The sequence below is a fragment of the Sphaeramia orbicularis genome, chromosome 16, assembly GCF_902148855.1.
Source record: "Sphaeramia orbicularis chromosome 16, fSphaOr1.1, whole genome shotgun sequence".
Taxonomy (NCBI): Eukaryota; Metazoa; Chordata; class Actinopteri; order Kurtiformes; family Apogonidae; genus Sphaeramia; species Sphaeramia orbicularis.
In genome coordinates this window covers 61,687,744-61,705,846 of record NC_043972.1, presented here as the reverse complement: position 1 = coordinate 61,705,846, position 18,103 = coordinate 61,687,744, and the positions used below count along the sequence as shown (strand labels likewise).

The window sequence follows — 18,103 nt, the reverse complement described above, 5'->3', positions numbered from 1 at the left end:
CTATTCTATTCTAATCTAATCTAATCTAATCTAATCTGGTCTAATCTAATCTAATCTAATCTAATCTGGTCTAATCTAATCTAATCTAACATGTTCCACTCACATTGTCCAAGATGAACTCAAGCATTGGTCAAACAAGAGTGAACTCTAATATAATCTAATCTGGTCTATTCTAATCTAATCTAATCTAATCTAATCTAATCTAATCTAATCTAATCTTCCACTCATGTTGTCCCATATGAACTCCAACATAGGTCCGACCAGAGTGAACTCTAAACTAATCTAATCTGGTCTAATCTAATCTGATCTAATATAATCTAATCTAATCTGATCTAATCTAATCTAACATGGTTCCACTCACGTTGTCCCAGCTGAACTCGAGCATTGGATGGACCAGAGTGAACTCTAATCTAATCTAATCTAATCTAATCTAATCTAATCTAATCTAATCTAATCTAACATGTTCCACTCACATTGTCCCATCTGAACTCAAGCATTGGTCGGACCAGAGTGAACTCTAATCTAATCTAATCTAATCTGGTCTAATCTAATCTAACATGTTCCACTCACATTGTCCCAGCTGAACTCCAGCACTGGTCAGACCAGAGTGAACTCTAATCTAATCTAATCTGGTCTAATCTAATCTAATCTAATCTAGTCTAATCTAATCTAATCTAATCTAATCGAATCTGGTCTAATCTAATCTAATCTAATCTGGTCTAATCTAATCTAATCTAGTCTAATCTAATCTAATCTAATCGAATCTGGTCTAATCTAATCTAATCTAATCTGGTCTAATCTAATCTAATCTAATCTAATCTTCCACTCACGTTGTCCCAACTGAACTCTAACATAGGTCGGACCAGAGTGAACTCTAATCTAATCTGGTCTAATCTAATCTAATCTCATCTCATCTCATCTCATCTCATCTAATCTAACATCTTCCACTCACGTTGTCCCAGCTGAACTCCAGCATTGGTCGGACCAGAGTGAACTCTTCGTTGACCTTCTTGCCCTGCAGGTCGGAGAACACCTCCTTGAGTCCGTCTCCGATGCGATACATGGTCATGTCTCTGCGAAAAATGACGCTGAAGGGGAACATGTCGAAGAAGATGCCCCGTTTCATGGGCAGCTTCTCATAGCTGGGCGCCGTCTTCTGCTGGGGCATACGGTGTTTGAAGGCCGCGTTGTCAAAGTTCATTTTATAAACCTGGGAGAAGACAGGAGACACAGAAGGAATGAAAGGAAAAGTGCAAACAATCCATGGGGGAGTCTCCAGTTTTCCAAAATTAGTCCTTTGTTATCATATCCATGGGGCAGTGGTTTCAGTTTCACAGTGGGTAGGGTTACATGATTTTTTTAAAATCTGATTTATTTTTCCAGAAGAAATTAATCCAGAACTAAAGTCCTTTCTCTTCTGTTTCCATGGAAATGTTAAGCCTGAATGAAGGTTTACATGAGAAATGTTTATTGGGTTCTGGCAGCCATTCTGTTAGCTTAGCTTAGCCCTTCTGTTAGCTCAGCCCTTCTGTTATCTTAGCTTAGCATAGTCACTGCATTTCCATGGTCACACGTAGCTAGTTTTTTAAAGGTGATTTGTCGTCTTTTCTCAGTGATTTTGTCAAATCCGATTCTCTCTAATTATTTCTTCAGATCTGCGACTTACTGCACTCATACAATCTGTGGACTGTTGTGTTGACACAAGTTGGAAAATCTTTTTGTCGAAGGGATGTGTGCGCTAAATTAGCTTTGCTTTAGTGTTTTAGCTTTGCATTAGTTTTTATTTCCCAGATTTTCTTCCTGCAGTAAGTCACATGACCATGATCTGAGCCTCAGTTTGTGATCATATTGACCCCAGCGGACTAAAGGAATGATTAGGAGAACTGAACTGACCCAAATCACTCCTAAAATACTACAAATCACCTCTAAATGCCTGGCTACGTCTGAGCAGAGGAATGACGCCATTATGCTAAGCTAGGCTAAGCTAAGCTAACGTTAGGGCTGCAGTTCAAACTGTTTGTCCCACTTGTGGAACTCATTAGTTCAGGACAAATGAATGAATCCAAAGCCAGTGTTGAACTGTTCCTTCAGGGTTTTCCAGGCTGGTAGATCCCATCAGAATATTCCACTGGAACGCTTTGGGAAGACTAGACTGCAGTGCAGATTCTTCCACCGGCGCAGAATGTGTGCGTCATCGCCACAGGACAAGACACTGAGCATGTGCAGAATGGAAGGAATAAAGTCCAAACGGAATAAAGGCTTTACATGTCCAGGAAGAATTTAGACCGCAGTTAAAAGAGGATTAAACCACTGACTTTAATCAGGTTTAAATTTAATCTGAACTTTTCTGTTTCAACTGGAATAAGGTGTTTACATGGACATCTGAAATAGGATCCAACCTGTAATCACATTAAACCAGGAAGAAAAATTGTCATGGAAACGCACAGATTGCTGCTGTAAATACAGTGTCCCAATCAACACTTACCTACTTCCAATAAACAAATGTAAACCAAAGCTCCACCTGGGTTAGGGTTAGGGTTAGGGGGTTAGGCTCCTCATCATTTCCACACAGATAGAACCCCTACCAGGTGAACCATCCTGGACCTGGAGTACGTACCACATAGGTCATTTTCTCGGTTTCCTCTTTGGACAGGATTTCCACTTCGATGTCTGTGTTGTAGAACTGGCGTCCCACCTGAGACAGCTGACCTGTGGGTTCAGGAACACACACCTGATCAGGTTTGGAGAAAAGGCAGATGCACTTTTATAAAACATGTGGACATGACAAGACACAGTTTGGAGTATTCACACTGTTCAAAAAAAGGTCTGTGCAAAGAGAAGATTCAGCTGATTATTGGGTTCAAATGTCTTAGTTCAAGTCCAATTATCTGCCAGTGCAGGAAGTTTAACAGAGGAAAGACTGACATGAGCCACAGCTGAAGAATAGATCTGCACAAAGCACTGGACTCAAACACTGCAGAAGGAACACTGGCTGTTATTGAAACAGTTAGTGCTCAACCAGTCAGCCCAAGTTCTGGATCTGTGGTGTATTGTCTGTTGATAAAGTATATAAAAAAGTAATGATCTGCCAGTGCAGTAAGAAAATTACACTTATCAAGTTTTCTTCAAATAAGAAAATATTAACTAAGGATCAGAGAATGATACAGTTCTTATTTTAAGTAGAATATGCTTGTTTCAAGTCTTCATAGTATATATATGTATGGTCCTATGAAGGTGTAATAACTCCATAGGTATGTATAGGTTAAACTGCATAAAACACGTACAAATGTTCCTGTGTCCTCCACACTCTCCTTCAACAGTGGAGCTGTTTGTTGTAAATATTACTTAACAGTAGGTGTAATATCTCAGTGGGGTTCAGCCCAACATGAACATTCTGAGAACAAGTCCAACAATCTGAACAAGATGAAGTCTCAATACGTAAATGAATCTAAAAACTGACCTTTCAAGATTAATATTCCAAATTCAAGTCAGTTTTTCTGCGTCAGATATTCCTTATTTATTATATTTTTAACAACCAACATATTACACAATATATACTCCAGGAAACATTTTAGCTCGGAAGTCCTCTACTGAACAGAATCCTTGTGTTAGATTCCAGTGGAGCAGAGGATGGAACCTTGACTTTGTTAAGACATATTCATGACCTCCTCCAGGAGGTATTGGGATCACTTTGCTGTGTGTGTCTGTGTGTGTTTGTTTGTTTGTTTGTTCATCTTTAGTGGAAAACTCTTTCACCCATCTTTCCCAAATCTTCCCCACAGATAGGCCTAGGCCCTGGGACCAACCCAGTCCATTTTGGTCCCAGTAGGACAAAGTTCAAGGTCACAGCAAGGTCACAACATCTACAGTTTTCCATCTGTCATCATGGAGACATTTTCCAAAATTCATCCAAAATTCAAAACGACTCCGATTAGCCTCCAATTTGATCCACCTGTAGCTTAGAACAATATCTTGTTACCTTATGTTTTTGCAAGGGTTTGTTTGTTTGTTTGTTTGTTGGTTGGTTGGTTGGTTGGTTGGTTGGTTGGTTAAATAACTCAAAAAGTAATGGACGGATCTGCCTTAGCGGAGGTCTGCGCTGTCTGAGTACTTTCCTAGTTATTTCTGAAATCAAATGAACCACATCCATCTGAGATGAGAACATACAGTCATGGAAAAAAGTATTAGACCGTCCAAAGTAATCAAAATCAACGGTTTGGCAACCAAGTCCTAACTCCTGAGTGTGTCATGTGACTAAAACAGACAGAAAAGAAAACATGGAATGAATAAAAGCAGTGTTTGTGTCAGTACAATGACACACATACTGATGGAACAACTGAAGGGATTTGGGTTTTTAGCCAGAAAACATGTTCAATGAATTGATATCAACTGTGAAATTCAACTACTATGAGCTGTTTGTGTTGGTCTCATTATATTTGTCCAAACAGATGGACCTGTAGTTGGAGCAGGACTTCAAATGAACTGAAGAAACTGAATGAACCAGGGTGGGCTCATCCTTTTTCTGTGACTGTCCGTCTGGTTCATTGACTGTAGAACTGTTCTTGTATGTCAGTGTGCACTGGATGGACCACACAACCAGGACAGATGCAAACCCCCCAGCAGCAGCTGTGGTTGGGGGTTCCAATCCTGTTTGCACTGTGCTGCAGCTTGTGTTACTTTTAACAAACTGGGTGAAGCCTTTGTGTTGTGTTACCTCATTTGTGTTGTGTTACCTCCTTTGTGTTGTGTTACCTCCTTTGTGTTGTTGTGTTACCTTTGACGCACTGGGTGAAGCCTTTGTGTTGTGTTACCTCCTTTGTGTTGTGTTACCTCCTTTGTGTTGTGTTACCTCCTTTGTGTTGTTGTGTTACCTTTGACGCACTGGGTGAAGCCTTTGTGTTGTGTTACCTCCTTTGTGTTGTGTTACCTCCTTTGTGCTGTTGTGTTACCTCCTTTGTGCTGTTGTGTTACCTCCTTTGTGTTGTGTTACCTCCTTTGTGTTGTGTTACCTCCTTTGTGTTGTGTTACCTCCTTTGTGCTGTTGTGTTACCTTTGACGCACTGGGTGAAGCCTTTGTGTTGTGTTACCTCCTTTGTGTTGTTGTGTTACCTTTGATGAACTGGGTGAAGCCTTTGTGTTGTGTTACCTCCTTTGTGTTGTTGTGTTACCTTTGACGAACTGGGTGAAGCCTTTGTGTTGTGTTACCTCCTTTGTGTTGTTGTGTTACCTCCTTTGTGTTGTGTTACCTCCTTTGTGCTGTTGTGTTACCTTTGACAAACTGGGTGAAGCCTTTGTGTTGTGTTACCTTTTTTGTGCTGTTGTGTTACCTTTGACGAACTGGGTGAAGCCTTTGTGTTGTGTTACCTCCTTTGTGTTGTGTTACCTCTTCTGTGTTGTTGTGTTACCTTTGACGAACTGGGTGAAGCCTTTGTGTTGTGTTACCTCCTTTGTGTTGTGTTACCTCTTCTGTGTTGTTGTGTTACCTTTGACGAACTGGGTGAAGCCTTTGTGTTGTGTTACCTCTTTTGTGCTGTTGTGTTACCTTTGACGAACTGGGTGAAGCCTTTGTGTTGTGTTACCTCCTTTGTGCTGTTGTGTTACCTTTGACGAACTGGGTGAAGCCTTTGTGTTGTGTTACCTCTTTTGTGCTGTTGTGTTACCTTTGACGAACTGGGTGAAGCCTTTGTGTTGTGTTACCTCCTTTGTGCTGTTGTGTTACCTTTGACGAACTGGGTGAAGCCTTTGCGGGTGCTGCGGTAGTGCAGGGTCAGGCTGGTCTCACACTCCTCCTCCACGCAGAAACTGGGCGGCTGAACTTTAGGGAAGGAGAAGCGGAAGTACTCGTGCAGGTTGTCCAACTCGTTGATGAAGTCCCGAACATTTCTGCCCAACACCTAAAGACAAACCACAACAAAGACAAGTGGATAGGTGATGCACACAAAGGTCATTTCAGTAAAGGAAAAGAAAGCATTGCCTGTGGGAATCCACTCCTTATTTTGTCTACAAAATGGTATTTATTTATTTACTTTCTTCCATACTTATTTCTTGTTTGTTGTCAACATTTTAGCCCTAACTGCCAGTACCTGCCAGAATGATGCACAGACAGTGGATGCTTGTGTCTGAGTGTTTTGTTTTTCATTTTCCAGATACATTTTCAGTGGTCAGACTTGATTTGAAGCTCACTGTGTTCATCCCACCAGCAGATACTTGTGTTTATTAGAAAAGGTTTTCTATCCTGTGGCCTCGTTCTGCAGGTCTGTGAGAATGGCAGGAGGTTTGTCAGTTCTTTGGCGCTGTTGGAACCCTCACTGCTAACCTTTGCGTTCACTGAAGGTTTGACCACGGGCCGGTATCAGAATGTGTTCAGTAGTGCAAACCTGAACCACAAGCACAGGAGCACTGATGGTAGTGTTCAGGTGTAACGTCTCTGTCCGTTTGTTCTGCTGTTCTGAGGCTCTGCTCTTGGGTCCTCCATTGTACTTGTTTCAGTACAATCTGGCCAACATGGACCCAGCAGACGCCAACATCCTCCGCCATGCGCTGGCGAGCCAGGGGTTGCTGGTGGGTCAACACGACCAAACTCTCCGGGAGATTGCTGATTCGATGAAGACCCTCTCCATGGATGTGGCTGGGATCGCAGATCGTGTTTTTAACCCAGAGTCAGCGCCTGGTAGGAGAGGCCCAGCGATACTCTGGGGACCCTGAAGGTTGTAATCCCTTCTTAACGAACTGTTCTATCCTGTTTGCTCTCCAACCCCACACGTATTTGTCAGAAGGCGCCAAAGTAGCCTTTACACTCAATCATCTGACCAGAAGAGCCCGGCTGTAGGGAACGGCAGAGTGGGAGAAGGGGACACCCGCCTGCTCATCTTTCCAGGTATTCTCCAACGAATTACGCAAGGTGTTTGGACCGGTGTCGCAGGGTCCTGACACCACGGGTGGTCTTATGAACCTTACACAGGGGAATCAGTCAGTAGCTGATTATGCCATAGAGCACAGGTGTCAAACATGCGTCCCAGAGGCCAAAGCTGTCCCACCAAAGGGTCCAGTCCAGCCCTTGGGATGAATTTGTGAATGCAAAAATTACACTGAACATATAAACAATCCTTTTAGTTCAGGTTCCACATTCAGACCAGTTCAGTCTGCAGTGGGCAGGACCAGTCCAACACTATCAGAAGAACAGAAATAATGACAACTGACAATGTTTCTGTTTGTAAATGTAAATATTTTCATGTATTTACACTAAAGCAAAATAGATTTTCACAAAAAATGTGAATAACCTGAACAAATATGAACAACCTGAAATGTTTTAAGAGAAATAAGTACAATTTTAACAATATTCTGTCTGTTATTAAATGTTGTGTGTGTTTGTAGATCCACTGTGATCTGTACGTTATAATTAACATGTGGAAATGATAAACTGAGGCAGAATAGTGTAAAAATTACACTGATTTTTTCAGTTTGTTCATGTTATTCACATCTTTTGAAAGGACAGTTTGTAAATATAAACCTTTTCATAATGTAAATGTACTTTTTTTGCTCTGAAACATAGCGAAAAGTTTGGAGTTGACATTATTTATACATTATGATGTTATATATGTTATGTTATTGTACTGGTCCAGCCCACTGCAGATCAAATTTAGCTGAACTCATATGAGTTTGACAGCCCTGCCATAGACTTTTGCACCCGGGCCCGGCTCATCTCCTGGAATTCAGACGCCCAGTGCGATGCTTTCCTGAATGGACTAACACCCCATACTAAACATCATCTGGTCTCGTTTGATCTGCCACCCTCTCTCGATGGTGTCACATCAGCCTCCAGACGTTAGTCTGGTTTTGTCTGTTTGGTTTGTCATTTCCTGTCTTATTTTGTTAAGTCCTCCTCATGTGTCATGTCTGGTGTCTTTACTTCCTGTTCCCCATTTCTCCCACCTGTGTGATTACCTCTCCTCCCCCTCTTGTGTATTTAAGCCCTGTGTTTCTCTTTGTCCTGTGTCAGTTCGTATTCTACCTTTGTGTGATACTTACCAGCGTTTTTGGATCCTGTTTGTCTGTTTGCCTGTTTTTGACCTGGATTGCCTTTTTGACTCCTGCCTTTTGCCCGACCCTCAATTGCGCTTCTGCCTCCAACTGATTCCTCATGTGTTTGACCTTCTGCCTGATTTACTGCTACGTGAGCCTGCCTGTTCCTTATGTCCTGTTGTCTTTCCGTTTGCTTTCCTGTGTATGACCTGGTTTGGACTCTGACTATTCTCTGCTTTTCCCTAGTCAGGTTACCGACGTGTGTTACCGGTTTGGGCTGTGAAGCCCAATCTCCGGTCCTGTCTCTGGAACCTGTGAAGAGTCCGGGACCCATTGCCTTCAAGGATCTGCTTATCAATATTGCCTGTGAATTGACTTTTATTATTGTGTTTAATAAACACAGTGAACTTTTACGTCTTTCTCCGGGTCTTGCAATTGGGTTCAGTTTCTGTACTCAGGCCATTACAGTTGGCCTCACTGACCTGACTACGAAGTTGGACAGGTGCATGCAGGTATGGAGAGGGGAGCAACGTCAGGAGAGGGCAGACTGACGTTCATCTGCACGTTCCCTGGGGCCGTCGTTCACCGCCAATTCACTTCCTAATCCCTCATCTTCAGGGAAGGTGGAACCCATGCAGCTGGTACGTACCAGCCTTTCTGCAGAGGAACGGGAGTGACGACGTCGAGAGAGCCTCTGGATGTACTGTGGTCAGGCTGGACATTTTGTCATGCGGTGTCCAGTAAAGGGGAAGTGCTCAGCAGCTTTAAGGGGCATCCTGTTGAGCCGGCCCCAGTTATCTGCCCCTACATTCTGACCTTTGTTCCATGTCCAGCTCCTGTCGGTGGGGGTCCCCATCACCCTCGCTGCCTTCTTAGACTCAGGGGTGGACGTCAGCCTGATTGACAAGGAATTCGTCAGGCAGCTGGCCCATGCCGGCCAGCGCACTGGACGGTCACCTCCTGGGGACGGTAACACATCAGGCCTGGCCTATCCCCATGCTCCTGTCTGGAAATCCTTATGAAACAGTCCAGTTCCACATTCTAGATTCCCCTCAGATTCCCCTTATCCTGGGTTACCTTTGGCTTCGGCAGCACAATCCACACATAGACTGGTCCACGGGGTGCATCGTGGGATGGAGTCCTGCCTGTGAGTCCGTCTGCCTTCAGCAGACCCCTAAGAAGGACAAAACCCTTAGACGCTGCATAGACCATCGAGGGCTGAATGACATAACTGTGAAAAATCATTACCCTCTTCCTTTCATTTCCTCTGCGTTCGAGCTGCTTCAGGGCGTCACCATCTACACAAAGCTGTACCTTTGCAATGCGTACCACCTGGTACAGATCCGAGAGGGCAATAAATAGAAAACAGCCTTTAACACCCCTACTGGCCACTGCGAGTATTTAGTGATGCCACTTGGGCTAACTAATGCCCTAGCTGTGTTTCAAGCTCTCATTAATGATGTTCTGAGAGATATGTTGAACAACTTCGTGTTTGTGTATCTTGACAATATCTTGATTTTCTCTCAGTCCAAGCAGGAGCATGTGCATCATGTCCAGATGGTTCTGCAGCGTCTGTTAGAAAATTCTCTGTTTGTGAAAGCAGAGAAGTGTGAGTTCCACACCTCGTCTGTTTCATTCCTGGATACATCATGGGACAAAACCAGTTGGAGATGGATCCAGCCAAGGTGTCAGCTGTCACATCTTGGCCTGTCCCTGAATCCTGTAAGCAGCTGCAGAGATTCCTGGGGTTCGCCAACTTCGACCAGAGGTTCATCTGGAATTACAGCACTGTGGCCGCCCCACTCACCGCCCTCACCTCCTCCAAGGTCCCATTCCAATGGACCACAGCTGCTGATAAAGCCTTCAGACACCTTAAAGACCGCTTCAGCACAGCACTGGTTCTACTGGTCCCTGACCCAGAGAGACAGTTTGTGGTGGAGGTGGATGCCTCCGATGAGGGTGTGGGGGCGGATCTGTCTCAAAGAGCTGCTGATGATCAAAAAATGCATCCATGTGCTTTCTTTTCCAGACGTTTATCTCCTGCGGAAAGAAATTATGACATTGGCAACTGGGAACTGCTGGCTGTTAAATTAGCCTTGGAGGAGTGGTGGCACTGGCTGGAGGGGACAAAGGTTCCGTTCCTGTTTTGGACTGACCATAAAAATCTGGAGTACATCCGTTCTGCCAAAAGACTCAACTCCCGCCAAGCCCGATGGTCTCTTTTTTTCACCTGATTTCACTTTTCTCTCTCTTATGGACCAGGTTCCTGTAACGGTAGGCCTGATGCTCTGTCCCGTCAGTTCCTGGTCTGGGAGGAGAACGGTGAACAGATAGACCCCATCCTTCCTGATTCTCACCGGGTTGCTGTACTTACCTGGGATGTGGAGGAATGGGTGAAAGCCACCCTGGAGGATCAGTCTGGTCCGAGTGCCTGTCCCCAGAACCGCCTGTTCGTTCCCCCGGACCTGAGGTCAGAAGTTTTACAGTGGATTCATGGTTCTACCCTTACCTGTCATCCAGGTATCCAACGCACCACGGAGGTGTTACGATGGCGGTTCTGGTGGCCATCCTAGGTAGGGGACTCAGCGGAGTTTGTTAATGCATGTCAGGTCTGTAGTCAGCATAAGGCTCCTCATCACCCTCCGGCCGGTCTCCTCCGCCCTCTATCCATACCCCATCGTCCCTGGTCACACATCTCATTAGGCTTTGTCACCGGGTTATCCCCATCAGAGGGTAATACTGTCATTTTAACGGTCCTAGACCGTTTTAGTAAAATGGCTCAGTTCATTCCCCTGCCGAAGCTTCGTTCAGTGAAGGAGACTGCAGAAGCAGTCCTCCAACATGTGTTCCGTATACTCTGCATCCCTGTGGATGTGGTGTCGGATCGAGGCCCCCAGTTCACCTCTGTGTTTTGGCAGGAGTTCTGTCGGTTGCTCGGGGCCTCGTCCAGTCTGTCATCGGGGTTCCACCCACAGTCTAATGGTCAGTCTGAGAGAATGAACCAGGAGATGGAGACCACCCTACGCTGTATGGCTTCCAGACATCCTGCAAGCTGGTCCAAACAGCTGTTGTGGGTAGAATATGCCCACAATACCCCCTTCCGCTCCGCCACAGGACTCACCCCATTTCAATGTGCTTACGGGTTTCAACCTCCGCTTTTCCCTGCAGTGGAGGCAGAACTGTCCTGTCCATCTGCTGAGGTGTTTATCCACCACTGTAGACGGACATGGGTCCAGACCAGAGCCGCCTTGAAGCAAGCGGTGGATAGATATTCTTTATCCGCCAATCGCCGTTGTTCACAGGCTCCTCAGTATCAGGTGGGGCAGAAGGTCTGGCTGTCTACCTGAGACCTGCCTCTGCAGACCGAATCCAAGAAACTGGCCCCGAAATACGTTGGTCCGTTCATCATAGAAAAGCTGATTAACCCGGTGGCTGTCAAGTTAAAGCTGCCGTGCACCATGCACATCCACCTGACCTTCCACATTTCCAAAATAAAACCAGTACGGGAGAGTCCACTGATGCCAGTTCTGCAGCACCACCCCCTCCACGCATGATTGATGGTGCCCCGGCTTTCACGGTACGCTGATTGCTGCGGTCTCTGTGTCGGGGGAGGGGGTCTTCAATACCTGGTAGACTTCAATACCTTTGACTTTGTGTTGGTGTCACTTCTTATGGTATGACTTCATCCACAAAAGTCAATGACATCTGTTATTGACTGTCTGATGTTTTTTTTACTACAGTACTACTCAGTAAAATCCAGTTCAACAGCTTTTGCATCGACATCATGAATGTTGTCACAGCAGTGAATGTGCTCACCTTTAGAATTCGTTCATATCCATAGTTTCCGATCCTCTTAACCATATAGACTCCAAAGGCGTACATCAGCTCATCATGGGTCTTCCCCAGAACTTCTCCTGCTGCCTTTGCCAACCGCAGGATGAGGTTATCACTGCAAAAGAAAAGGAGGAACATTCTAGAAAAACAACCACTGCAAAGAAAAGGAGGAACGTTCTAGAAAAACAACCACTGCAAAAGAACAGGAGGAACGTTCTAGAAAAACAGACACTTCCACTTCAAGCACCTCATCGATTAATCGGTTGCAGCTCTATTTCAAACTGTGTATAATATAAATGCACAAAATCATCAGCTAACAGAATCAGAACGTTAATAAAAGTATTGTTTATCATTCATAATGAATCCCTTGTTTCTCTGCACCAGGTTGAAAAGTTCAAAGGTTATTTTCATCTGCAGCTCAAGGATCTAAATTAGTTCTCAGTTCTCCAGTGGAAAATATGAAGTGAGGAGGCGTTCATGTCTAACTGTTGAGTTTGGAACTAGAATCTGTATGATAAAAGCCAAGTGGCCTCTGTGTGTGTGTGTGTGTGTGTGTGTGTGTGTGTGTGTGTGTGTGTGTGGAATCACACTAAATCCATCCACAGCTGGCTGCTGCAGCAAGTCATACTAATGTACAGTATTTTTGGTCATTGAACAGACTAGCAAAAACGGCCATTTGATAGGACCAGTATTTTGGCAGATATGACAGATATGACAGATATTACAATCATGTTGTTTTGTCCAGAACACTTTGGCGGTGACTGCTGGATGAATGCGGTACAGCATGCTCGAATCCACAACAGCATAAAAACCACCACATCGAGAACCCATGTTCAATCCTACTGTGTAACAAACTATTTATTTCTGTTGAAACAGAAGTCTACATCTTATGGACAAATTTACTGACATTCTAAAGTACCCCAAAACATCATCAACCCATAGGATGTGTCACTGAAAAAAAAAAGACCATAGTAAAAGACTAATGGATAACCTATAGTAAAACAATAAGAACTGTGGTCTAGTTCTTCATTAACTACAGCTCCCATAAACCTGATCTGTTTTTACTGTGGAGAGGGGGAATAAAACAGACTGTAACTGACTGTGGTGAAGTACTTAAGTGTGAAATAAATAAATAAATAAATAAATAAATAAATATATAAGAACAAAAATCAGTAAATTTCTAACAATAAAAAATAAAAAACACTAAAATTACACAAGTAATCATGAAAAGATGAGAAAAAACAGTATTAAAACTAACTAAAAATAAACAGATTAACTGTTAATACTGAATCCAGCTGTAATAACGATGGTATTTGTTTTATTCCATCCACTAGTAATTATTTTGGACATCAGTGAATAGCATTCTGAAGGAATGAATGAATAATGAGAGGATGTACGTATTCTAAAACAGCCTCAGCCTATAGATTCTATATGCACACGATGCTGAAAAACAATGGATTGCACATTTTTTGCACTTAACATGAGTTTTTTTTTTTTTTTTAATTGATAAACCAGCCTACTTGTACATCTGATGTCGAACAAATTTGAGGTGTGGTATCTCTGCTCGGTTCTCGATCAGCCTCCACACATCCTCTCCGTAGGATTCGTTGATGTAGTCGTTCACCGCTTCCAGGTAGAGGCCGTACATCTTCAGGTTAGGGTTAGGAACAGGGTTAGGGTTAGGGTTAGGGTGAACCCACCTCCAGACTCAGGTTAGGGTTCAGGTTAGGGTTAGGGTGGACCCACCTCCAGACTCAGGTTAGGGTTCAGGTTAGGGTTAGGGTGGACCCACCTCCAGACTCAGGTTAGGGTTCAGGTTAGGGTTAGGGTGGACCCACCTCCAGACTCAGGTTAGGGTTCAGGTTAGGGTTAGGGTGGACCCACCTCCAGACTCAGGTTAGGGTTCAGGTTAGGGTTAGGGTGGACCCACCTCCAGACTCAGGTTAGGGTTCAGGTTAGGGTTAGGGTGGACCCACCTCCAGACTCAGGTTAGGGTTCAGGTTAGGGTTAGGGTGGACCCACCTCCAGACTGATGCCCGAGTTAAACCCTGAACTGGAAGAGCACAAGAGAAAGACTCAGGAAACACCACATATACCACTGATGAAGCCTTCTAAACCACAGCTGTCAAACATGCGGCCCGGGGCCAAAATCCAGCCCACCAAAGGGTCCAGTCCGGCCCTGGGATGAATGTGTGAAATGCAAAAATAACACTGAAGATATGAACAAAATCAAGGATGTTGAAATAATTTTAGGTCAGTTTAATCTGAAGTGGGTCAGACCAGTCAAATACGATCAGAATAACCGATAAATAATGACAACTGTACATTTGTCTCATTGTTTTAGTGTAAAAAAAGGAAAATTGCACAAAAATGTTCACATTTATAGACTGGCCTTTAACAAAAAATGTGAATATCGGAATTTCTTAATAGAAGTCTGTGGAATTGTAATAATATTCTGCCTGTTATTTAATGTTGTGTGTGTTTGTAGATCCGCTGTGATCTGTACGTTGTGATGCACATGTAGAAATGATAAACTAAGGCCTAATATTGTTTACATTGCACTGATTTTACTAACAAATGTTCAGCTTGTTCATATTTGTTCATGTTATGTTCAAGTACAGTTCACAGACGTAAACATTTTTATTATGGAATTTCCTCGGTTTATACTGTTTTATCTGTGATTTTGTTTGGTTCTGTTTGTTTTTCTCATGCCTATACTTTTTATTGCTTCTGCTGTGATTCTTTTAATGTTTTATGTAAAGCACTTTGAATTGTCTCGTACATGAAATGTGCTGTAGAAATAAACTTGCCTTGCCATAGTTTTTTCACTCCAAAGTTCTTATCCTATTATTTCTATTATTGGACTGGTCCGGCCCACTTTAGAGCAGATTAGACTGAATGTGGAACTGAACTAACATGGCTTTGAAAACCCTGAGTTAGGCCAATAAAGAGCTCCTTTTCCACTTCGTACTGTTGTCATTTTCTCTCCAAACATGTTAAAGATGTTCAGGGCAGGACGTCTTAGTGTTTCAAGTGTCATGTTTCATTCAACACTATGGATCAAAATGCAAAAATTACCCTGAAGATATTAACACTCAAGTGCATCAAACTCAAAAATAACAGCAGAATAACCTAGAAATAATGACTCCAGATGTTCTTCTTGGTTTAAAGTGAGAAAAATAATATGGTATTATGCTGATAAATAAGGGCAACAGTATTTTTTTTCTCTTTTATGTTTTGCAAAAAACATTAAATTCGGATATTCTGTAACAAGAAAGTATCAATAAACCTGAACAAATATGAACAACCTGGAATGTCTAAAGAAAAATAAGTGTAATTTTGACATTATTCTGCCTGTTTTGTGTCTTTGTAGATCTGATCTGTAATGCACCTGGAGAAATCATAAGTTGAGGCAGAATATTGATAAAATTGTACTTGTTTTTCTTCAGAAATTTCAGTTTTTTTCCAGTTATTCACATCTTTTTTTTTTTTTTTGTTTTGGATAGAAATAGTTTCATCATTTAATGTTATTTTTTGCACTAAAAAATTTGGAGTTGTCATTATTTATAGGTTATTCTGTTATTATTTTACTGGTCTCAGCCCCTGGAGATCCGATTGGGCTGAATGTGGAACCTGAAAGAACAGGAGTTTGAGAACCTTGGACTAAGTGAAATAGTAAAGGCAGCTAAAATTGAATTGAATTAAGCAGGAAAAAATAAGAAAAAATGCTTGAATTAAGGAAAAAATGTTGAATTAAGAAAAAAAAAAAAAATTCTATTAAGTAAAAAAAAAAAAAAAATCTTGAATTAAGCCAAATAAATAAATAAAATAAAATAAAATCTTGAATTAACTATTTCAATTTTTTTTTTGTTTTTTGTTTTAGTGCAAAAAAAATTACAATAAATTCTGAAACTCTTTCCATTTCCAAACTCTCTTGTACCAATAAAATGTGACTAACCTGAACAAATGTGTCCAACCTGAAATGTCTGTATTAAATTCAGTCCAGTTTGAACTCTTTTCTTCCTGTTCCTCAGTGTTTAGTGTCTTTGCAGATCTGATCCAGAATGCACATGGACTAATGAGAAGTGGAGGAAGAAGACTGAGAAAATTACACTGATTTATCTGAAGAATTCAGAGGTCGTGTTAACCAAAAATATTCCATCATTGACAGTTTTTTTTTTTTTTAAATGACGGAAAATCCCCCCCCCCCCCCCACACACACACACACCGAAATATACTGTTTATCCAAGTACCCCCAACACTCATTTCAGCATTTTAGGTTGAAAACAGTGGGCAACATTTGTTCCTTTACTGAAGGTCTAAACAGACAACAACATATATTAAACTGTAATATATTAAAAATAACACATTTTTATAAGTAAATTTTGTGCAACATATAAACTGAAAAGTGCCCCCTTCCATTGATAAGAAAAGTTAATTAATTAGTAAATGAACCTTTCATCGACAAAAAATAATTATTTAATTACTCAAATAAACTCTTGAAAATTCTGAAATAGAAATGTTCGTCATCTTCCTGATAAAACCTGCTCTGTGACTTCTGACAAATTTTACAGGAGAAACAAAAAACTGTTTCTAGAACAGGAAACTGTGAAATATGACCAAAAATATCTGTTCCTTTACTGTTGGTCCTTCTGATGGAATGGAAACCACTTCCACAGGAGGCTGACATTTGAAGCTGTAACAGAGGAGATAGCAGGTTTTTATTCCCAACCAAAACTGTCACTTAGCAGGTTTTATCAGGAAGCCGACGACATACTACCAAAGCTTAAACCAATAAAAGTACAAGTGTCAGTTTTATTATATGAACATATTTATTGCGTTGCATATTTCAGTATTAATTCTCATTATGTATTTTCTATTCAGAACATGCATTCAGAACTTATTTAATGTATTTTTCCCAAAAATTCCAGGTACCCCCTGGGCTTCTTCCAAGTACCTTTAGGGGTACATGTACCCCAATTTGAGAAAGATGAGTTTATTATATGGACAATATATAATTTTTTGTGTTTTTTGTAATAAATCAGTCAGGATTCAAATAATTAAACTGGCATTTAAAGGGTTAAAATCCTGAAAATTGTTGAGCGGGACTGAAGTTTTTTTTTTTTTTTTTTTAGTGATAGTTAACAAGACAATGTGGACAGAAAAAACAACAACACATAAACAAAGGGAAACTCAAACAAGTAAACAAACAAACAAACCAAAAACAACAACAATGACAGAGTATTGACAAACAACAACAACAACAACAACAACGTCATATTACCAAGAAAAAGATCATAAATGTAAATAGCAACTAAACCACATAGCTTGGTCAGGGGTGAGAGGGAAAAGAGGAAGAGGGGGGAGTGAATGAAAGTGAGAAAGAGAGAGGGGGGAGTGAGGGGGGAGTGAGGGGGGAAAGAATAATTGTTGTAATAAAACAAAAACATTTAATAATAGCAGTAGCTTAATTTGCTAGAAGTACTGTGGCAGCGGTAGCGGCGGAGGCAGTCACAGTACTACGAGTTAAATAACTGAATATTTGTAACAGTGTATTTGTATCAGTTACTATCTGTTTGGAGTTTAAATGAATCAGTTTAAATTAATGGGGGGGGGGGGGGGCAGCAGCATGCAGAGCCCAAAGAGGGGAGGACACCATCAACCCCCCACACATCCCCCAGCACCCCCAGCAGCACCAGCACAGCCCAAGGACCACACCAGCCATGGCCAGTCAAAGGGTATTCCTCCTACCCCCCCACCCACCCCCTTTTTTTTTCTCTCCTTTGTTTGTTTGTTTTTTTTTTGTTTGTTTGTTTGTTTTATTTTGTTGTTGAATGTAGACCTAGTCCACTCTGCAGCTGGACCACTGTCAGACCATTTAGGAGACGGTCTGTCCACTGTGGAGGGACCGTTTGGAATTTTGGATTGTTCCTGTACAGGAGACAGGGGTGGAGGCCTTTGAGCCAGCAACCTCACACTGCCCTGCTCAAAGACCACGGCCGTACCACCAGGGGGCCAAGGGTTGGGAGAGGCCGAGGGCTGGGAGGGGCCGAGGGCTGGGAGGGGCCGAGGGCTGAGAGAGGCCGAGGGCTGGGAGGGGCCGAGGGCTGGGAGGGGCCGAGGGCTGAGAGAGGCCGAGGGCTGAGAGAGGCCGAGGGCTGGGAGGGGCCGAGGGCTGAGAGAGGCCGAGGGCTGGGAGGGGCCGAGGGCTGGGAGGGGCCGAGGGCTGAGAGAGGCCGAGGGCTGA

The 18,103-nt window shown here is 42.6% G+C and overlaps 1 protein-coding gene across 1 annotated transcript in view; it reads right to left on the bottom strand.

Annotated features, from left to right (window-relative positions):
- LOC115435861 (soluble guanylate cyclase 88E-like) overlaps positions 1 to 13,504 on the bottom strand; it is a 70,714-nt gene extending 57,210 nt beyond the window's left edge. The window contains exons 1-5 of the mRNA XM_030158469.1: positions 13,377 to 13,504; positions 11,839 to 11,971; positions 5,720 to 5,894; positions 2,618 to 2,709; positions 953 to 1,210 (exon numbers count right to left, since the gene is read on the bottom strand). Of these exons, the coding sequence (XP_030014329.1) occupies positions 953 to 1,210; positions 2,618 to 2,709; positions 5,720 to 5,894; positions 11,839 to 11,971; positions 13,377 to 13,504 (786 nt within the window). The remainder of the gene's footprint in view (positions 1 to 952; positions 1,211 to 2,617; positions 2,710 to 5,719; positions 5,895 to 11,838; positions 11,972 to 13,376) is intronic.
- Positions 13,505 to 18,103: the final 4,599 nt, after the last annotated feature.